We start from the raw sequence: 19,472 nt of genomic DNA, 5'->3' as shown, positions 1-19,472 counted from the left end.
TTGTCCCTAGAACCAACCCTGTTTGGGTATTCCTTCGTCGGTGTCTAATTGTCTGTTGTCTGCAACCACCATGTCCAAATCCGCCAGATTCCCTTGGGATTCCCTTAAAGCAGAGACGCTGCGCGCCATCTGTCGCGACATCGGTATAGGATTTGTTGGAAAGCGCGAAACCGTACTTTCCCATCTGCAACTTATCCACGAACTTGGCCGTAAGACTCGTCGCTTCCAGTCTTCGCCTGTCTTTTTCACCTCTGTTTGCAGTTGATAAAGCCCTAACAAAAATCAAGGATTCGCAAGTGACCGAACCGGCGTCAGCGCGCACTCGCAAGCGCAAGAGTGACGCAGCAGAAGTTGAACCAGAAAGCCCCCCCAAATCTCGCGCCAAACGTTCCCGTCCATCAGATGCAGAGCCTGCATCTACTCCTCGTCGTACACGCGCCAATACCGCTCTCGATGAGTCTCCTCGCCGCAGCAGCAGGAAGACTAAACCAACTGAGAAAATTTCGGCCAAAACTAAGGCGGTGAAGGCAAAACCTGCAGCAAGAACCCCCGCCAGAGCAAAGGCGACAAAGAAGAGGACTTCAGCTCCCAATAGCCGGTCATCTCAATTCGATGGCGTTGTCGTTCCCAGGATCAAACGAACAAGGCCTGGAGCCGTCAACGGGGCTGAGGCGGAACAGGCCCCGGAAGGGGGAGAGGAAGAGGGAGAAAGGGGATCCGGTTCCTCCCTTGTGAAGAAGCAGGAGGATGATGGTGAGGAGAGCAAGGCCTCTTCGAGCTACGGTAGCTCGAATAAAGGTTCGTAGTCCTATCTCGACTTGTACTGCTACTTATCATACTTCCACGCAGAAAACGAAGAGATCCCCATTGAAGAGGATAGTAAACAGGGTGACTATCATTGGTTTCCATTGCGAACGCACACTGATTTGGTGATACAGAGCCCGCTGCTCCAAGTTCAGGACTCGATGAAACCTCGGACGCTGATGCTGATGGATCTCCGGAACCCGTTGAAGGCCCCAACCCAGCAGAGGCAGAGGCTGTGGATGTCACTTCCGCAACGACATGATGATATCATCTTCTTGGACGCTCGCTTTGCTTAGACAAAATTACTGTATATTCTTCCCTGATTCCCATATTTGACCCGTCATTTACTTATCTCTTACACACGTGTAGGATTGTCGTCTGTTGTACATGCTATGAATTTTGGAGACGCCTGCGGTCGGTTTAGTTATCCAAAGAATATCCAATCGTAATACCCTCATTCTGCTTCTGCATTTCAATCAGCCGGTCAAGCATCGCCTTTCCTTTATCGGTCAGACCATCACGAAAACTATCCTCCTTCATCCACCTCAGCCCGTGTTGGAGAACGTTACGGGCACGCACAGAGCCGCCGCGGATGTCGCCCATAGAGGCGTGAAGCGTCACACGTTTAGCTTTGGCGCTATAGGTACCGAGATGGAGGATATTATTGTTGTAGAAGACGGCGTCTCCAGCTAGTACAGCGGTGAGTCTTCATTGCTTAGCAGTGACGAGAACTTACGTTTCAATATCACAGCGATAGCACCAGGCATGTCGAGTGGATTTTCAGGTGCATCCATCGTAGTAGAGTGCATTCTCTGTTCGGGAGTCCGTGGGACGCTATGCGAGCCCGGGACAACGTAAAGGCAAGCGTCTTCGTACAGTGCGCTTTCAGCGTGAACGGTGAGACAATTCGTCTTCGAGGACGACGAACGGGGCCTACGTGTTCCATTGAATCTAAGCAGCCGAACAACGATAAGCTGTCTGGTACAGAGCCTCAACGTCGTACCCCATGGTTCCAGAGCGCCAATGCCGTCTTTTCCTCTTCAAGGCTAGCGTCCCCCTTCACGTCATCCCTGTGCCATCTCAGCGCAAAGTCGTGGGAGACGGGATTTATCAACAAGTTGAATAGCTCTATCCCACGCGGCATCAGTACCATCAAAGCGCTATCTACCCCACTCACCCATCTGCAAGTCTTCCTCTTTACAATCTAGCAGTTCCTTCACCACGCTGGTCAGAGCATCGGATGTGTACCACTGCGCAAAGATAGGGTGGCCGAGCTCGGGGTGCATGAGCATCTGCACACCCCAGGAGTCGTCGTTATCTGCATCGTACGGTGGGAACTGCTTCCCAACTGTTCGGCGGAGCGTCCAACGCCCGCTGCGCGTACGTTCCACGACGTCTTCGCACGCCGCTTGCAGTAACGGGAGATCAGACGGCGAAATGAGATTGGGAACAATTACGAAGCCTTGAGAAGTGAATTGGTTCTTGAGGGCCGACATTATAGTGGTGGTAACTTACGGCATAATGGGATAGCATTCATCAACACCGTTTCCGGCGGACCGGTAAGTATTAATTTTGGGTTCTTAGTTACGGTCAGCTGACGATGATGAAGGTACTGCTGAAAGCCAGCTTACAGGTTTCTCCAGTTCTTCTGTGGCTGTTCCTAAGTGCGTAAGCTCAGCCTGAGAGTGTTTTAGCGACGTAGGGATGTCGTAGTGCTACATCTTGTATGCTTGCGTCCGGTGTGCCCGGGTGGTACCTCCCTGTGATGATGATGCAGACTGCATTCAATTCCGACGATAGCCGCTCGGAAAGTTCGTGTTTCCCCTCGTATTGGTGGTTCCGGTTTCGCACAGGTACAATGATATTCTGATTGATGTGGGGTCGAGGTTATATAAACGCGGTTGGATCATGTTTATCCTCTTCAAGTTGCCATGTCCACGTCAGATATCTGTCCCATTGGACTCGTTAGTATAAACATCTCGAAGGAGGTCGACGGGCTGTTTTATGGTGAGTGTTCTTCCAGTTCTAGACATTGGTGGTGGTGATGCCATTCTGCTTTCTCTTTAGGATTCATTCTTTCAACCACGTCAGTACAGGGGAACCCAGTTGCTTTCGGTTGGCTGACTCGAGATGTCACAGGCTTTGGGGTATAACTGATCATACAGGCCTGGAATTACCTTAACGCGAACGCAGATGGGTGGCTGATGCGTTCACTTGTGAGTCCTGCCTAATCTGCGAGCTACGAGCAAACTATCGAGCCTTTACAGGTGGCGTTTCTAGTGTGCGTGACTTCGTTAGAATCTTTGCTTCATTTTTCCTGAACCTCGTGGTAGAGCCATGGACGCTGCGGTGGCTAGTGTTAACATACAAATTTTCCATTACTATCTTGTGAGGGACTTACTTTTTAACATTCTTGTGCGCTTAACGCATGCTAATGGGGGCACTTTAGATTGACAATTTTGGGAATACGGATCAGATGCAGATTATCATTCAGTGAGCAGTGCTGGGTATAGTGTTCGTATAGCCATTTGACGATATTCTTGTCAGATCATTCAACGCAGAGTTAATGATGACCGCTGTGGTTGTTTTGATGTGGGTACTCTGCCCCCTTTACTACCACGGGATTTTGAGTGTTGTACTGTTGCAGCGTCGAACTCTTCTTTGTTGTTAGAATATACAAACGTGAGTCGTGATGGGTAGGCGGCCCGAGACGGGATTTACTCAGACGTGCTTCTAGTCAATTCTCAAAATTGGCTCGCTCCTGCTGTGATTGTGAGTTCCCTCGTAATATAATGCTTTCCCCTCATTAACGGCTTTCAGACTATTCTAGCGCTGGGAAGTTTCGGTGAGCATATGTCGACTTTTCCAGGTATTTTTGAACCTTCTACTACATCCAGGTTCGTGTACCGGTAAGCGCTTCGAACTTGCTTCGACGTGAGAACGATCTGATATCCCTATCTAGCCTATACTGTTGCGGAAATTCGAGACGTCAATATCATGGGACTTGTTAAAAAAGACAGAGTGGTAAGCCTAGTTACCTTGTACTTACATGAATCTTCTAATCGTCCTGCAGGCAGAGATCACAGCTTTCAACGGCTCAGCGGCCCTTGCAGATATCCTTATCACAATCGCCTTATCTTGGAATCTATCTCGGAGCCGGACAGGCATCCCTCGGTAAGTCTTGCGCAATCTTTAGGCGCGTAACTCACTTCGAAATGAACTTTCAGAACAAACAACGTAATCCAAAAAATGCTCACGTATATCATCAACCGGGGACTGCTGGTGACCGTTACGCAGACTCTGACTCTAATTATGTTTAGCGTGGAACAGACGAAATTGCACTGGTGCGTCACAGTTTTTTGTCTTAGTTGCTTGATAGTCACACCAAGCGTTAGGATGCCCACACACCTAAGTATTAACAAGGTATATGTTATCACGATGCGTGCGTCCTGTAGTTCGTTTGCTGCCTTTTCTTAGTTCAACTACGCATTCTATACAGTGGCCATGTGAGTTTCTTCGAACGGTACTTCCGTGATCGGAAAACACCAAATTTAACAAATTTTCGTTGTAGTTTAAACACTCGACCAGCCCTCCGCGAGCAGCTCAATAGCGCTGTGACACAGAGCCTTGCGTTCAACAGCACTAGCGCCTCCTCGCAAGGACAAGTCCCCGTCGTTCGTAGCCGAGTAGTTAACGACATGAGGGTCTCGAATCTGAGTTTGAGAGAGCGGACGATCGAGTTTTCGCAGGCTCATGATCAGTTGGTGCGTGGTTCAACTTGACTTGTGGGTGTAAATGGCTTGGTTCTGACGGATCATTAGCATGAGGGAAAACTTGAAGGTAAATTTCTACTTTATTGGATCATTGTGTTGTCACCGATTTATTGTTGCAGCTTCAGGATCCGAATTCGTGGCGACGACACTAGAAGAATCGTAGTATACTATTAAGCACTCGATGTGGTGACGGTAGCCTAAGAAATATGTGTCGAGCTGCCAGATTCAAGTAATTGATTCACCAAAAATCACAATTCCCGTCTCGCTTCAGTACTACCACATCCTGTCTTACCCATGGTATGACATTTTTTACTACTGCACTTTGCTCGAAATTCCCTAGAGAACCAGGGCAGCAATTGGCCAGATCGAGCTGAACTTCCTGGTCTTCGTATAAGTACCTATTGAGCGTGGGTGAACTCCGTCATTCCTCGGTCTAAAACGCAAAAGCAAGCATTGGTATGTGACCCCTCACAACCAGACAGAAACTCACGACAAACACTTTAAACGCCTCAAAGCACTGCATGACAATACGGCGGTTCTCAAGAGGTACCAAACCATCTACCATATACAGCGCTAGATTAGGGACCAGCGGAACGAACCTCTGCACAATCGTGGCCTGGGGTGGGTACGTCGCAGTTTCGATGCATCTAACAAGTTCTGCAGTGGTCGGGATACGATAGAAGATGGGAACAGCGCCGATCATCGTGATCCCGGGGAAGACTTTGGAAGCGAGTGGAGGTCGGCCAGAAAGAGCACGGCCTCGGTTATTTTGATAGAAGGCCGCAATTGCCTCTGCGATAAGCTGTGGTTCAGGATCATAACCCTTTTTGTCCCCCTGCACAAGCAGAAGAATGTCGGTGGATGTCGTCACACAAACGTCGGTCTGGGCGTTGACTGTCTGACCACACATGACGAACGAAAGATCTTTGCGTCGGCGTATGATACGATCTGGCTCGTCATACTCTAGCATGCCCAAGATGAATGCCACAAAGTCGTCAATCATAGACTCTTCTCCTCTGACGGCGTCCCTCAGATAATGGAAGAATAGCCGGTCATTTTTTGTCAAAGGGCCTTGCGGCACTTCAACGTTGTTGAGGATAGTGGAAGAGACATTAGACCGACTAGGAAGATCAGGAGTATTGAAGAAAGTCACAGTGTCGGCATCGTGGATTTGAATGTTGAAACCGACGAGTTCGCTATTTGTCCAACCATTGCCGGACTTGAGTGAGCGAATGGTGTGAGCCATGCAGTTAGTGATTTGGAACGTGACTGTTTTCCTTGAAATTTTCTGTAAGACGATGAAGTCGCTGAAGTGATCGGTAATTCCCATGTGCGGATTTAATTTATTATTTTCGTAAAATAAGTCTTTATGTACCGAAAAGGACATCTCAGTTCTCGCGCCTCCCTCATCTGGTTCTGCAGAAATGCTCCTCCATGACCCGCTGTGGGCCTTTGTAAATTACTATCAGGTGACCAGACCCCGTCCTATCCATGGTGCAACCGTTTTTATTGTCGCTCCTTGCTCGAAATCTCCTGGATAGCCTAGAGAACTAGGGGATTGGCCGAGCTGGGCTTCCTGTTCTTCGTATATCTCCTCACCTTACCCGCCGATGGCAGTCAACCATTTCCTAGTTTTATTTCCAGAACAGCCGACAAGCAACCGAGCCATCATCGGCAGAACAATCGACGTCTGAAAATGCAAGCTCATGGCGACACCGAGTGAACTTTTGCCTTATGCCCTTATGCTTCATTCTCAAGGCTACGTAGTCTAGGTCCTTGGTCTCTGACATAATTGGCCGTATGTATCTTGGACAAAGAGTCACCATTAGCTGTGTCGTTCGGCGGAGCATTGAACGCCCGCTCCGCTTACTCTCCACGACGCCGCTCGCAGTAAAGGGAAATCAGACGGCGAAACGGGATCCGAGACGGTTACAAAGCCTTGAGAGGTGAATAGAGGGTCGACATGATAGTGGGCGGTATGATGATGGTTACTTAAAAGTCGGTTATCATGGCATCATCTTACCCGGCAGACGGGTAAGCATCAGTCTTTAGATTCTTTGTCACGGTCAGCTGATGGTAGATGAAGCGTAAAGGACAGCATTGATTACTGAAAGCTAATGTTGGCTATGCATGTCAAGGGAGAACAAGGTAAGAGATTACTGCCTTGCTGTTGAGCTTGTCCCATGGTCATCGGTCTATCGAACAGCTCCAAGAAAGTGGAGTATTCTCGGGACATGTAGCTACAGACGGACTCCCCTATTGTCCTTGGTACATCCACGATCCAATCGTAGAAGTCAGCGGTAGAATATCGTCAACGCGGTTCCAATTTCACACCACCAAGATCGCGGGAACTAACGCAAGAACCGGCTCCGATACAACGGACTCTCACCTATACCGGCAGCCGTAATCTCAAGAAGCTTGGAAAATCCAGAGTGTGCCTCGGAGCTGGTAGACAATCGGCATTCAATAGCGACGGGGAATTCGTGTTCCATCTTGTATTAGTGGTTCCCGTCAAGCCGTAACATGCGCAGGTATTTTCTGATTGATGTGCGGTTGAGGGTATATAAACCGCGGTTGGATGTCCGTGTCTCCTTTGCTTTGCTCTTGTTGCATATGTCAACGTCAGACGCATGTCCCATTGGACACGTTAGTATAGACGTCTCTGGGGTGGCCGATGGGCTCTTTTATGGTGAGTACCCTTCCAGTCCACAGCATATCGGTAGTGGGGTGACACTGTTTTCTTTTAAGGATACGCTCTTTCAACTGCGTCAGTGCGGGAGAATCCGGTCCCTTCCGTTTACTGACTCGGGATATCACAGACTCTTTGGTATAACGATCGTACAGGCTTGGAATTACCTCAATGCGAATGCGGATGGATGGCTTATGCGTTCCCTTGTGAGTTCTGCCTGCCCAGCGAAACATGAGCATTTCATCGAATACTGATGGCGTTCAAAGGTGGCGTTTTTAGTGTACGTGACTTGGACCAAACCTTTGCTTTTTTTCTCGTGAACTTCATGATAGAGCCATGGACGCTGCTGTGACTGGTGTTAATACCCAGATTTTGCATCATTATCTTGTGAGGAACCTAATTTTCGACGTTCTTGTATAACATTGCTAACAGGGGCGCCCTAGGTTGATAATTTTGGGAATACGGATCAGATGCAGATTATTATTCAGTGAGTAGTGGATACACAGTTGTTCGTGTTCGCGTTTGATGACTCCTTATTAGTTCATTTGACGCAGAGATAATGATGACCGCTGTCGTTGTTTTGATGTGAGTGTTCTGGCCGCTGTGCTGACACAAGATGCTCAATGGTGCATTATTGCAGCGTTGAGCTGTTCTTTGTTGTTAGGATTTATAAACGTGAGTCGTGATAAGTGAGCGGCCCGAGACGAAGTTCGCTGAGATGTCTTTTTAGTAAATTCTCAAAATTGGCTCGTTCCTGCTGTGATTGTGAGTGGTCTTATATTGATGTATTGCTCCCCCCCCCCTCATTTAGGCCTCGCAGACTGTTTTGGCACTGGGAAGCTTTGGTGCGCATGTGTCCTATTTTTCCGGGCATTTTTAATCTCTTACTTCATCCAGGTTCTTGTACTGGTAAGTTCCACGAGAGCGCTTTTGACGTGAGAACATTCTGATTTCCCTGTCTAGCTTTCGTTGTCGCGCAAATTCAGGACGACAGTTTCATGGGACTTCAAAAGAACGACAGAGTGGTAAGTCTAGTTACTTAGTACATTCAAGTTCTAATCATTCCACAGGCAACGATCACAGCTTTCAACGGCTCAGCGGCCCTTGCAGATATCCTTATCACAATCGCCTTATCTTGGAATCTATCTCGGAGCCGGACAGGCATCCCTCGGTAAGTATTGCGGAATCTTTAGGCGTGTAACTCGCCCTGAAATGAACTTTCAGAACGAATAATGTAATTCAAAAAATGCTCACGTATATCATCAACCGGGGACTGCTGGTGACCGTCATACAGACTCTGACACTCATCATGTATAGCGTGGAACAGACGAATTTGCACTGGTGCGTCACCGTTTTTCGTCTTAGCTGCCTGATAGTCTTATTGAATGTCAGGATGCCCACACACCTGAGTATTAACAAGGTATATGTTATCACGATGTGTACGTCCTGTCGTTCGTTTGCTGTCTTTTCTCAGCTGAGCCTCGTATTCTATATAGTGGCCATGTGAGCTCTTCCAAATCGTACTTCTCGCAACACTATATTCAACGCTATTCATCGTAGCTTAAACACTCGACCGGCCCTCCGTGAACAGCTCAATAACACTGCAACCGCGAGTCTTGCGTTCAACAGTACTAGTACTCCCTCGCAGGGTCGATTCCCCGTCGTTCGTAGTCGGGCAGTCAACGATATGGAAATCTCGAATCTTGGTTGGAGAGAACGGGCGATTGAATTTTCGCAAGCTCATGACTCTGATGATCAGTTGGTGCGTGGTCCAGCTTGACTTGTGGGTGCGAGTGTTATGATGATCACTCTTTAGCATGATGGATCGTATGGAAAAGGTAGTTTTTAAATTCTGCGTTTGGGATTTTTGTGCTATCACTGATTGACCGTTGCAGCTGCAGGATCTGGATTTGTGACGACGTCGCTCAGAGATCCAGAAGGAACCGTAGCATTAGGCACTCGATTACACGCCGACTAATATATGTTGGTGTTGAGGGGGCAGGATTTTGTATCATTACCACCACCCATAGAGCTGCGAGCATCTTGTATTGGTATTCAAGCAAGAAATATATTTTTGCTATATTTTTCGTGAAAAAAATAATTCGAAAAATGGTTGTAGACGTCTCTTTATGTAACATCCATCCATCTTGATGGAATCTCTCGATGGGCATCCTTGACGTTTTGGACGTTGTTTCCCAGAATCTTGCCGCCATCGGAGGCCTTTCATTTGAAGCTTTCGAGGCCTTGCCCTACAAGCCACTACCAGATGTCCCCGATGCCTCTTACACGATTCTTCATTTCTCAACGGCGGATAAGCCTGCTGTGAATGAAGAACAGACACCAGCAAACGCGAATCGGACCCTCCACGAGACATGCCAGAAGGTTTTTGGGAGCACGGGGGCGCTCAAGTTTGAATATCTCAACGAAGAAACGGATGCCAGTGCGTAGCTATTTGCCTGTTTATATCGCCTCTGATCATCCCTGGTAGATAAACAGTGTATCCTCACGATAACACGTCCGAATGGCTCGATGAGAAGCTACCAGTCAGACACCACGTTTACTCGAAAGACGGAAGCGAAAGCGCAGGTGTGCGAGCGGGCTATCGAGCATGGCGCACTCAAATTTATCGCTGAAGGGGAGCCGAAGGTCTCTGGACATCTCGCTCTATTGGAGAATGGGAATAAGGCTGCTGAAGGGCTCCCTGAAAAGGACCCTGGAGTCAAAGCTATAGAAGACTGGTGCGAAGGGAGCAAACTCTTGGTCCAGTGGTATGATATTGTTGCCAAGGATGGAGAGCGTGAGTCAGTATAAGTGCTTCTTGTCGTATCGCTGATCTTGCCTTTCAGGCCATGCTGCTGCTCTCCGGATTCTTGCGACTTCACATTCATTTCGTGTATACTCCACCGCCGCGCTGTATAAGGACTTTACCGAAGCCAAGACTGCGTGCGCAGGAGTAGCGATTGCAGAAGGGGCTCTGAAATTCACTGGGGAAGCCTCATTACCCGCGGCTCCATCTGTTGGACGGACGACCCTTCAAGAATTCTACGATTTGCTTCCTCGTCCTCTTCCCGAGCCTTCACTGTCAAAGCAAAACGTGTCAGAAGTTCAAGCAGTCGGTTGGCTCAACCAGACCGTTCAGTCAACGCGCGGTAGTCAGCTACAAGCCGAATACCTGCCCTTCATGGAGAATAGTAGTAGGTTTCTTAATCCATTGTGTCTTTCCGTGTGCTTAGTTTATTGCTGCTAGTGTCAGGTTGTCTCCTCCGAATCGACCGTCCGAATCCTAAGGAATGCAAATCGTATATCGTTGATGCGCGCTTTCACAAACGAAGCGAGGCAAAAACGGCCGTAGCTTTATTGGCCATGTCCCAGGGTGTTGGGGAGTGGTTGAAGGAGGTGGCGAAAGAGGTCAACAGGATTACACAAGAGATGAAGAGAGTCAAGGATTCCTTTCTACCGAGATTGATAAAAGAGTGTCAGATCTCCAACGGCGAGCAGCCTACATTTGAGTGTAAGAATGAGCGGGATGGTGAGCTGGTTCTTTTCTCAAACACAGACCAGTCAATTTACTCGATATGTCACAGCATGGTCGTGTACACTAACAGTCAACTTGTCTCCGACTAAAGGCCAACAAGATCTTCGAGAGTTTTCGGTGCCTACGCAGTATCGTAATCAGTCCGATGCAAAGGTTGCGGTGTGCTGTAAGGCGGACAACGAAAAGATTATCGACCTCCTCCGATTCCGAAGAGAGCCCTCGCTTTCCCAATACTTGGAAGCGAAGAAACGGAAACAGCGAGATGATGAAGTCGAAGCTTCCAGTAAGCGGCAGAAGATGGCCCAGTTGCCGTCGAACAACGACAAGGCGAAGCAAATCGCTCATCTTCCAGCACGCCCTCACAGCCGTCTTCCGTATCCTCCTCCCAGTTATCCTCGATATATGGCCCCTCCTTCCCCGCCGTCGTCACGTCCACTTCAATTTACTCCATATATGCCGCTTCAGCGTCCATATCCGCCTCACCGCCGACCTTAGTTCGATCGAAACTGCTTGTGACTGAGGATTCTGTGAAGTGTGGCGCAGTTTGCAATACGTATCGCGAATACGTTTCGACTTTGTTGTCGGGATCTGTACCCGTCGCTTTGCTCTGGTGTGTACACCATGTTAGTGGGTACATCATGCATGTACAACTTGGATTGCCGATGTGGTGTTGAGCCTAGATGGTGCATCTATCAGCTGTACAGCCTGGCTCGGACGCTCAGATGCCCTGCAGCTCATTCATTGTTAATCAATTTGTTTCGGATCCGAGGCACATCTTATCTGAATGATGAATCTTTTGATCACGTACAGTCCTGTCAACAAGTAAATGTCGTCGCACTTCTAGATGTAGGAAACTTGACAGTCGAAATGAACTTCGAGGTTCTTTTGTACATACCCCGGTCCTTCGAAGTTATCGAGACCTCGAAGCGCTCCCGCAAATGGAAGCTTTCATTATTAACTGATCATTCTTGGCAAGTCTTACCTCATTTGCTTCCGTCACTTGCTGATGATTGAACTACATTTTGGCCAGAACCCGCACGCTAGCGAATGAGGAACGGCCCACTTTCGGCAAGTGGTGTTATATTTACGGGTTTATATTCTCACCAAAAGTGCGATATACGAATCTGAATCAGTCAATGTCGAAATCACGTCATTATGATGAGATGGGATGGTATATAACTCGCCCCTAGTCTGCGAACACGATATTCATTACCACTACCTCCTCAATGGCCGAACAAGCATCAAACTCTCCGTCTTGGCAGCATTGCCCCCGATTTTGAGGCAGAGACGACGCTAGGAAAAATCAGGTTCCACGAGTGGTTGGGCGACTCATGGGTATGTCTTAACTTGGTACCTTCTGTCGATACTGGGACTAACATGTCTGCAGGGCGTCCTGTTCTCCCACCCAGGAGATTTCACTCCTGTCTGCACGACTGAGCTCGGTGAAGTCGCTCGGCGGGCACCTGACTTTGCTAAGCGCAATGTCAAGGTTATCGGTATCTCTGCGAACGGTCTCGAGGAACACCACCAGTGGATTAAAGACATTGAAGAGTATGGTGGGAAAACGACGGGTCTTACACATGTTGAATACCCCATCGTGAGTATCGTATTGATTCGAAGCCAGTGTTTTTTGTACTGAAGCAACGTCGCTCAGATTGCCGACGCTGATCGCAAAATCTCCTACTTGTACGATATGCTGGATTATCAGGATGTCACCAACAGGGACGCAAAGGGATTGCCATTCACTGTACGTTGCCACTTGCATGTCCGACGCGTCTTCTGTGCTGACAACACATTGAATGGCAGATTCGTACAGTTTTCATCATCGACCCCAAAAAGGTCATCCGCCTGACCATCTCTTACCCCGCTGTCGCCGGACGCAACTTTGTACGTGTCCGTCGTTTATAAGTACTTGTATCTGATGTATCTTGTTCTTACTATTAGGACGAAATCATCCGTGTCATTGATGCCATCCAGCTGGGTGATAAGTATCGTATTGCCACCCCAGTTAACTGGAATAAGGGTGACGATGTTATCGTTCATGCTAGTGTCAGCAATGAGGAGGCGAAAACCTTGTTCCCTCAGCACAAGGTCCACTATGTGCGTACTTTGTCCGTTTGCAGAGTGACTGGTGATTTAACGTTCCGTTTTCGTAGCCTTACCTCCGGACGACTCCTTTGAAGGTAGATTAAATAAATGGCGGATGGGTTAACAATTTTTAAATTTCATGTGTAATAGTAAGGCTTGTACATGCAACTAAGAGATGATCGATTTTGGCGTTCCTGTTCTTTTTGCCTCCGAACTATCACTTTGCTGCCAAGGTATACCGTCAAGCACCCTGGGGTTCCGATCTTAATCCTGTATGTACTATCAACACTCAACATCGAGGAGAGAATGATATTGAAGACCTTTTCAATCGCCATTATAGCGCCATTAGGTGATCACTTATGAACATAAGGATTTTTTGTTTAAAGGCTTCTCCTGCACCCTGCGTTCCCACCATCGCCACTATCATCACGGCCCCGGGGCTGCTTGGCCTGGAAAGGGTCAGTGACTCTCAAGGACGTTCAGCACGGTTACTGCAGTACAGCCGAGGCCGAACATTATCTGCGTCCAGGCTGTCAGATGCCTGGGAGATGACTCCGAAATTCGGACGGTAGTGAACGTGCAGGCCGTATTGCACATGTTCAAACGAGCGTTATCATTACAAGACGCATCTGAAGTCGCACAAAACAGTTGGGTTTAGGGCTTCGCACCGTTACCGTATAGTACGGTTATACGGGTGCCGTCGTACGGGTACCGTACCCGTTCCGTCTGGCGAAATAATTTGCCCAGAGACGGACGGTATACGGACATCCCGTGTCCCGTTAGCAACCGTATAAACACGGCCGTCATACGGTAATCGACGGCCGTGCATGTATCTAAAAACAACCGTCATCAGATCACGCTGCACGCGTGTTTGCCATACACTTAACATTGTACCACGATGTGCTGGCACGCAAGCTCTTCAATGCTACCACCCGATCTTTTTTCACTCGCTCTACTCAAGCTCTAATCCTTACCAGCATAGAATACTTTCTATTTCCTGCTTCTGCTGCTTCTATTCTACTCCCGTTTCATCCTTTGACTACAAGCACATGTTGCGCAATAATTTGGCCTCCGCTGGTCTGTGCACCTTTCAAATACGGCTGAATTTAAGCCAGAGAAGTTCACGAAAGACTATCTACTATATAATGGGCCTGTCCTTTTTTTCGCAGACTTACGACCACATTCTGGGCATCATGACAGATCAGTGCGCCCTCGATGCCAACGGAAACTTGAAATCCTCCTCGAAAGTCAATGTTTATCACGATGCAGATGACGACGTGCCCATGGAAGGACCTGAAGCTGCTCCAAAGCCCGAAATATCAGGTATGTATTATTCAACGGCCGTATTGACGACCGGCACGGCCGTCTATATACCCGTACCATACCGTCAACCTAGTTCTAAGAGCCTTGACGGTACGGTATACGGACCAGCCGTCGCCCGTCACTGTACCGTGGCTATACGGCCGTATACCGTATACGGGACGGTGCGAAGCCCTAGTTGGGTTGTCAATCACATTAATATGGTATATTTTACCAAACTGCCTACATGCACATCTTACTGAATGTATCCTCTAACCAATCAAAAATGTCAACAAACTCCTGTAGGTTTGTTCTAACAACACAATAATCACCGAAGTGATGTATGATAGCCAGACCAACTTGCATGGTGGTCAGCACGGAGCGTTTGTGCGTTGGCGACCTGTGGGAAGGCGGGAGACCGGTAATGAAAGCGCCCCAGAAGGCTTCAGCTATGGGTATCGTGCGCTCGTTCGGCAAGTGTTTCCCGCCTGCTATCGGAACCGACAGGAAACGGATGCACCATGTGTTCATTGCAAGGGGAAGTAGATTCGCTTGTTCCCAGTCGATCAAACCACATACATGCTTGTCGTTATCCACAAGGATCTATGACAACGTGAGAAATACAGTGAATCACGAACTTGAAACGAGGACTGACGTTCCGATGATTCACGTCTATGTGACAGAGAGATAGCGGTAATGATTTCAGTCCAGCAACTCTTTCCGGGTTCAGCAGTCCCTCCAAGCGACGACGTGCTTCTGGAGTGTCAGAAAAGTCTTCTACTTCCAGTATTTTCTGCAAGCGAGGCACAACGTATCCATCGACAACAGCAGTACTGCTCACTCCCAAGGAACAACGCGTTAGAAGTTGAGCAATCTCCGCACAAATGCTCAGTTCCTCATCCGCCGAAGCATCAACTCTGTCCCAGATAGTGCCCGGAATGAGAGTAGCCACATAGGCGAAGGCAACACTTTGAGTTTTTCCAAATTGAATATCGGGTACGACAGGGCCCAGGAGACCGCGCGCAAGTGCAACTTTAGACAAATCGATTTCACAGTCTTGGAGTTGCACGATGACCTCGTCTTCGTTCTCGAAGGTGACCACTAGTGTCCTTTAGCTGCGGTGAGTGCGTGTAACACATAAGACTAAGAAAGGATCGTACAGACTGAAACAGCCTTGCTCATCATGGACACGCGCCGCCGTGACAGCTTGCGAGAAGCAGCTGGCCGCAGCGAGTTTTGCTTCTGCTATGGCTTTTGGTCGGGAAAGCTTGGCGACAAGGGTCGACTTTGTGATTGGCGTTGGATGAGCTGCAGCATTCTCGGGAGAAGGACATTGATATATGGTCTTCATTTCTTGAGATGTAGTTATGCCAGTAAAGGTGTCTTCTAGCCAAGTATACACCGAGACCATACGCTCAAGGTCGATTTGAGTTTCCGAGGATGCGTCAAATGTGCTAAGGACAAGTCCCGCTTGCATTGCAGTGATAAGCGCACGATAAGACAAGGGATCAGGGAAAGCTTCAGCTAGGGCTGTCCAAAAACCTTCGGCTACAGAAAGCGACTCATATGCCAGGACAGGAATGGCACAATAATCGTGTATATGCCATGCATTCATGCCCAAGGGCAACAGAAGGGCACCTTCCCAACTGACGATGGATGCAATTTTGGTCTCGTCACTCAGGATTATCTATGCGTATGCATCAGAAAGTAGGCAGAAGACGTATGTTAGAAAAATCACGTTTTTGGTGCTGAGATAGGAGTGGCAGAGTGAGAGCGGTAACAAAGTCAATTCACTTATTCTGGCCGATCCCAGAAGTGCAGTCACACACTTTCGTGCAACAGGTGTAGTTTCCAGGAGGGCCTCTTTCTGGAGAATTGTTTCCAAGCGAGGCTTGATGTAGTGGTCAACAACACCAGAAGAATTAATACCCAACGAGCATCTCGTGAGGATACGTGCGAGTTCAGCAGAGATCATCACGGTATCCTTATATGATACTTTCGAAGGTTCCATGGAGTTCCAGGAATGAATGGGCCTGACATATGCAAAATTTGCTTTCTGAACTCTGCCAGAATGAATCTCAGGAGCGATATCGCCAAGAATACTGTGAGTGATGAGTGAGAACCGCACGAGATAAATCGAGTTCGGTATCCTTCAGCTTGACTGATCGCCTCTGTGACAGTTTTCAAGGGTGACGATGAATGTCCTAGAAGGATCAGATTAAGGACAGCAACATCGCGAAGCTCCTATTGAACTAACCGACTGTGAACGCGTTGCTCCTCAACTAGGACAGCAGCAGAAACGGGCTGAGAGATGAAATACCGTGAAGCAATGTGCATTGCTTCATTCTTGCCTTGCGGTCCCGTACCGAGACGTGCAATTGAGGTCCCTGACATGGAAGACAATCTTTCGTATCGACAAGATCGAGTTGAAGTTAATCATGGACGATTCATATTGATACAGGACGAGTTCTCAAGCTAAACAGTTCCTCTATTAATGTGGCCTTATGGTCTAGTAGCATGATTCCTCGTTTGGGTCGAGGAGGTCCTGGGTTCAATTCCCAGTGAGGCCCTTTTTGGATCCGTATTTATGATTTAAATAAGTAATTAGATTAGATTTTGACATTTTATCCTAAAATAGCCAGGGCAGGTGCGCACTCCTCTCATCGACATCACTTATGATGTAGATTCAAAGACTGTTCGAGAAGTCGCTTTGTCATGCAGTTTTGTCAGCGTATAAAGAACAATACTAAGCAGGATATGTTCTTTTTTCGCAACCATCATTATGTCTTTACCTCCTAGAAAATCGGCTGACTGCTTTGATTAATCCCATCGGCTTTGGTGCCATGGGTCTTAGCAGCTTCTATGGTGCAGTAGACTCCGATGAGGAGCGTTTCAAGGCTAGTTCTCTTCTCGTAGAAACTGGACGCTTGTTAACAGCACAGTCCAGATTCTGGAATGCTGCATATGAGAAAGGTTGCAGGCACTGGGATTCTTCCAACGTTTACGGGGACTCTGAACTTCTCATTGGGAAATGGTATGTTTCCGCATTTACATAGGTAAGGTGGACTGTGTGACCGACACCCATATAATCAGGTTCAAGCTGGACTGGGCAAGCGAAACGAGATTTTCCTTACTTCCAAGTTCAGGTATCACCCCCAATGGAGGTCGGGGCGATCCTGAGTACTGTCAAAGAGCAATGTGCGAAATCCCTCGAGCGATTTGGAGTCGACTATATCGACCTGTACTATCAGCACCGGTAAGCGACTATCGAAACGGAGTTGGACTAATGCCTCTTACCGCTCAATAGACCCGATCGTAACGTACCGATTGAAGTTAGTTCATTCTTTCTGCTCGAGGTGACTTCAGTCTGACTATCTTTCAGCATACTGTTGCCAGCTATGGCTGAGCTTGTCAAGTGCAGTTCGCGGTTTGATAGCATTATACTCGTATCGGTGCTGAAATACTCTGCCAGGGAGGGCAAGGTGAAGTATCTCGGCTTATCAGAGTGCATAGCCAAGGACCTTCGTAGAGCACATGCCGTTCATCCCATCTCCACTATTTAATTCGAGTTTTCTCCCCTCGTTCTCGATATCGAAGACCCGAAATTCGCAATTTTGCAAACTGCCAGAGAGCTAGGTATCACCGTCGTCGCGTATTCTCTGTTGGCCAGGGGCCTTATCACTGGCCAATACAAATCTCCTGACGACTTTGAAGAAGGGGATTTCCGAAAGACTATCCCCAAGTGCGTCCTTGAGCTCGCCTGTTTCAAAGCGCAATAGTAATGAAGCTTCGATAGGTATTCCAAGGAGAACTTCCCCAAGATTCTCGACCTCGTTGAACATTTGAAGGTGATTGCGTCGAAGCATAACGCGACGCCTGGTCAGGTTACTCTTGCTTGGATCCTTGCACAAGGCGACGACTTTGTCGTTATTCCTGGTACAAAGAAGATCAAGGTATTTGTGCAATAACACGTCAATGTCTCACACTCACTCGCGCCCTAGTATCTGGAAGAGAACCTTGGAGCAGCTAAGGTTCAACTCAGCCAAGGGGAGATTGCTGCTATTCGTAAACTCGCCGAGGAAAGTGATATTCCTGGAGCAAGGTATGGAGCAACTGGAATGGCAGCAGTGATGCAGGCCACACCCGAGTTACCAAAGTAGCTCTACGACGACGAAGCACAAAGAGGTGACTTGTATTATTACATGTATCAATTGGATGGCAATCGAGTCTCAAGTTGTTCCCAAAGTACAAGATGGAAGACCTTGACTGAGAACATTCTCCTTGCGAGGGAAGAATTCTGCGGTCTGTGGCTGAAGCGCTCTGTAACGCACGAAACGTGGTAAAACCTTGAATATTCTGACTTCTTTTCCGACTTGAGCGAGGTCCTGAAGGTTTACGCGATCGCCCTAAGCATGTAGTGTGAAACCACCGAGACAGGCGTTAAAGGTGTCATAACATCCGGAGGATCTTATGAGTTGACGACAAGTTATCAAGCTCCTTACAGTCGCCCAGCATTGCATTCCGGCTTGACTACTTTGAACGCATGATACAGAACCTAACTCTGCCAACGCTCTCCTTTACCCTGATAACGTCCACTTAGCCATAATCTCAGGGGTTATCGATGCCTGCGATGCTGCTTGTCCATTCCCGCCATCCTCGGCGGTTGGCAGGCCTTCCGGTCTCCCCTCGCCAGTCATCTTACAAAGACGCCTTCGAAATTATCTCGTTATTGCCAAGATCACCCGGAGTAAAAGGGGCATCTTGTTAATGCGTCAAAGGCCTTCCTTGGGATCGAGGCGGATTCGTGTGTCCTTGGAAAGGTACCGCTGTGGATAGTCTAGTCCGGATTGAGAATACTTGGAACGCAAAAGGGTTTAAAGTTGTGGTACCTGATAACTCCTCCGCTGTAAAAGGCTGCTGACGTTGCTCAGTCGTAGAAATGGTGACTCTTATCAGAAATGTACCGCTCCGCAACTTGACCAAAAGACTGTATTTCGATGCATTGCATAAGCGATAAGCGGAGTGAATACAATTACAGCGGTTTTCATAATTATGTGGAATTCCGATTTTGAAAAATTATGTGGTCCTATTTGCACCGCATGTCGGCCCGGTACGCGAAGTGCTCCGCCTTTTCACGCGATTTCACTGGTTTACATTCAAAAAGCACATTTATGTACCTTATACTGCACTTATATTTTGTTGAATTAGGATGTATCAATGAAAGACCTTTTCCCATGTAGTAAGGTCAAAGTACGCTGCTAATACCAAAGGATTGCCAGCACAA

General features: G+C 48.0%; 9 protein-coding genes and 1 non-coding gene across 10 annotated transcripts; 7 read left to right on the top strand and 3 right to left on the bottom strand.

Annotated features, from left to right (window-relative positions):
- Window positions 1-70: 70 nt before the first annotated feature.
- EV420DRAFT_1488594 (uncharacterized protein) lies at window positions 71-806 on the top strand (the record flags this gene model as incomplete). The annotated part of the gene is made up of 2 exons (XM_060470628.1): window positions 71-209; window positions 262-806. The coding sequence occupies 2 exons, from the start codon at window positions 71-73 to the stop codon at window positions 804-806; spliced, it is 684 nt and encodes a 227-aa protein (XP_060321772.1).
- A 209-nt stretch (window positions 807-1,015) lies between these two features.
- EV420DRAFT_396392 (uncharacterized protein) lies at window positions 1,016-2,811 on the bottom strand. The gene is made up of 7 exons (XM_060481970.1): window positions 2,436-2,811; window positions 2,320-2,383; window positions 1,982-2,266; window positions 1,808-1,932; window positions 1,742-1,755; window positions 1,541-1,686; window positions 1,016-1,493 (listed from the first exon to the last, which is right to left on the bottom strand). Exons 2-7 carry the CDS (start codon window positions 2,339-2,341, stop codon window positions 1,225-1,227), a joined length of 861 nt encoding a protein of 286 aa, XP_060321771.1. The 5' UTR covers window positions 2,342-2,383; window positions 2,436-2,811; the 3' UTR covers window positions 1,016-1,224.
- A 330-nt stretch (window positions 2,812-3,141) lies between these two features.
- Window positions 3,142-4,845, top strand: EV420DRAFT_1682776 (uncharacterized protein; the record flags this gene model as incomplete). The annotated part of the gene is made up of 15 exons (XM_060479236.1): window positions 3,142-3,192; window positions 3,254-3,297; window positions 3,352-3,396; window positions 3,452-3,486; window positions 3,542-3,576; window positions 3,625-3,649; window positions 3,702-3,713; window positions 3,767-3,828; window positions 3,878-3,978; window positions 4,032-4,148; window positions 4,200-4,227; window positions 4,282-4,310; window positions 4,376-4,568; window positions 4,626-4,644; window positions 4,697-4,845. 15 exons carry the CDS (start codon window positions 3,142-3,144, stop codon window positions 4,738-4,740), a joined length of 840 nt encoding a protein of 279 aa, XP_060321770.1. The 3' UTR covers window positions 4,741-4,845.
- A 153-nt stretch (window positions 4,846-4,998) lies between these two features.
- EV420DRAFT_1653919 (uncharacterized protein) lies at window positions 4,999-5,823 on the bottom strand (the record flags this gene model as incomplete). Its single annotated transcript, XM_060478776.1, has 2 exons — window positions 4,999-5,010; window positions 5,068-5,823. 2 exons carry the CDS (start codon window positions 5,821-5,823, stop codon window positions 4,999-5,001), a joined length of 768 nt encoding a protein of 255 aa, XP_060321769.1.
- Window positions 5,824-7,263: 1,440 nt separating this feature from the next.
- On the top strand, window positions 7,264-9,244 carry EV420DRAFT_1653918 (uncharacterized protein; the record flags this gene model as incomplete). Its single annotated transcript, XM_060478775.1, has 19 exons — window positions 7,264-7,270; window positions 7,326-7,344; window positions 7,397-7,472; window positions 7,533-7,546; window positions 7,599-7,653; window positions 7,710-7,753; window positions 7,807-7,851; window positions 7,907-7,941; window positions 7,997-8,031; window positions 8,087-8,111; window positions 8,164-8,175; window positions 8,230-8,291; window positions 8,337-8,437; window positions 8,491-8,607; window positions 8,659-8,705; window positions 8,763-8,769; window positions 8,827-9,028; window positions 9,083-9,104; window positions 9,162-9,244. 19 exons carry the CDS (start codon window positions 7,264-7,266, stop codon window positions 9,242-9,244), a joined length of 1,008 nt encoding a protein of 335 aa, XP_060321768.1.
- Window positions 9,245-9,386: 142 nt separating this feature from the next.
- On the top strand, window positions 9,387-11,684 carry EV420DRAFT_396271 (uncharacterized protein). The gene is made up of 5 exons (XM_060481968.1): window positions 9,387-9,706; window positions 9,755-10,063; window positions 10,113-10,460; window positions 10,514-10,795; window positions 10,851-11,684. The coding sequence occupies exons 1-5, from the start codon at window positions 9,430-9,432 to the stop codon at window positions 11,294-11,296; spliced, it is 1,662 nt and encodes a 553-aa protein (XP_060321767.1). The 5' UTR covers window positions 9,387-9,429; the 3' UTR covers window positions 11,297-11,684.
- EV420DRAFT_396280 (cysteine peroxiredoxin) lies at window positions 11,604-13,121 on the top strand. Its single transcript, XM_060481969.1, has 8 exons — window positions 11,604-11,772; window positions 11,832-11,972; window positions 12,041-12,136; window positions 12,189-12,398; window positions 12,456-12,548; window positions 12,608-12,688; window positions 12,746-12,901; window positions 12,958-13,121. Exons 2-8 carry the CDS (start codon window positions 11,970-11,972, stop codon window positions 12,991-12,993), a joined length of 675 nt encoding a protein of 224 aa, XP_060321766.1. The 5' UTR covers window positions 11,604-11,772; window positions 11,832-11,969; the 3' UTR covers window positions 12,994-13,121.
- A 1,310-nt stretch (window positions 13,122-14,431) lies between these two features.
- EV420DRAFT_1282482 (uncharacterized protein) lies at window positions 14,432-15,539 on the bottom strand (the record flags this gene model as incomplete). Its single annotated transcript, XM_060468297.1, has 3 exons — window positions 14,432-14,791; window positions 14,844-15,297; window positions 15,349-15,539. The coding sequence occupies 3 exons, from the start codon at window positions 15,537-15,539 to the stop codon at window positions 14,432-14,434; spliced, it is 1,005 nt and encodes a 334-aa protein (XP_060321765.1).
- A 760-nt stretch (window positions 15,540-16,299) lies between these two features.
- On the top strand, window positions 16,300-18,515 carry EV420DRAFT_1632178 (NADP-dependent oxidoreductase domain-containing protein; the record flags this gene model as incomplete). Its single annotated transcript, XM_060476174.1, has 10 exons — window positions 16,300-16,303; window positions 16,988-17,089; window positions 17,126-17,226; window positions 17,335-17,444; window positions 17,496-17,524; window positions 17,585-17,615; window positions 17,661-17,727; window positions 17,758-17,930; window positions 17,985-18,141; window positions 18,190-18,515. 10 exons carry the CDS (start codon window positions 16,300-16,302, stop codon window positions 18,346-18,348), a joined length of 933 nt encoding a protein of 310 aa, XP_060321764.1. The 3' UTR covers window positions 18,349-18,515.
- On the top strand, window positions 16,687-16,758 carry EV420DRAFT_t336. Its single transcript has one exon. It is a non-coding gene; the product is annotated as a tRNA-Pro (tRNA).
- Window positions 18,516-19,472: the final 957 nt, after the last annotated feature.

Source organism: Desarmillaria tabescens, assembly GCF_030435595.1.
Source record: "Desarmillaria tabescens strain CCBAS 213 chromosome Unknown EV420scaffold_183, whole genome shotgun sequence".
NCBI classification, from domain to species: Eukaryota; Fungi; Basidiomycota; class Agaricomycetes; order Agaricales; family Physalacriaceae; genus Desarmillaria; species Desarmillaria tabescens.
This window is presented reverse-complemented; position numbering and strand designations above follow the sequence as displayed.

Coding starts and splice junctions, on each gene's coding strand:
- EV420DRAFT_396392 (XM_060481970.1), bottom strand. CDS start 2,341: ATGAATGCTATCCCATTATGCC. Junction 2,267..2,319: donor GAATGCTATCCCATTATGCC/GTAAGTTACCAC, acceptor TCACTTCTCAAG/GCTTCGTAATTGTTCCCAAT. Junction 1,494..1,540: donor TATCGCTGTGATATTGAAAC/GTAAGTTCTCGT, acceptor CCGCTGTACTAG/CTGGAGACGCCGTCTTCTAC.
- EV420DRAFT_396271 (XM_060481968.1), top strand. CDS start 9,430: ATGGGCATCCTTGACGTTTTGGACGTTGTTTCCCAGAATCTTGCCGCC. Junction 9,707..9,754: donor CAACGAAGAAACGGATGCCA/GTGCGTAGCTAT, acceptor CATCCCTGGTAG/ATAAACAGTGTATCCTCACG. Junction 10,796..10,850: donor GTGTAAGAATGAGCGGGATG/GTGAGCTGGTTC, acceptor GATATGTCACAG/CATGGTCGTGTACACTAACA.
- EV420DRAFT_396280 (XM_060481969.1), top strand. Junction 12,399..12,455: donor CACATGTTGAATACCCCATC/GTGAGTATCGTA, acceptor AACGTCGCTCAG/ATTGCCGACGCTGATCGCAA. Junction 12,902..12,957: donor CTCAGCACAAGGTCCACTAT/GTGCGTACTTTG, acceptor CCGTTTTCGTAG/CCTTACCTCCGGACGACTCC.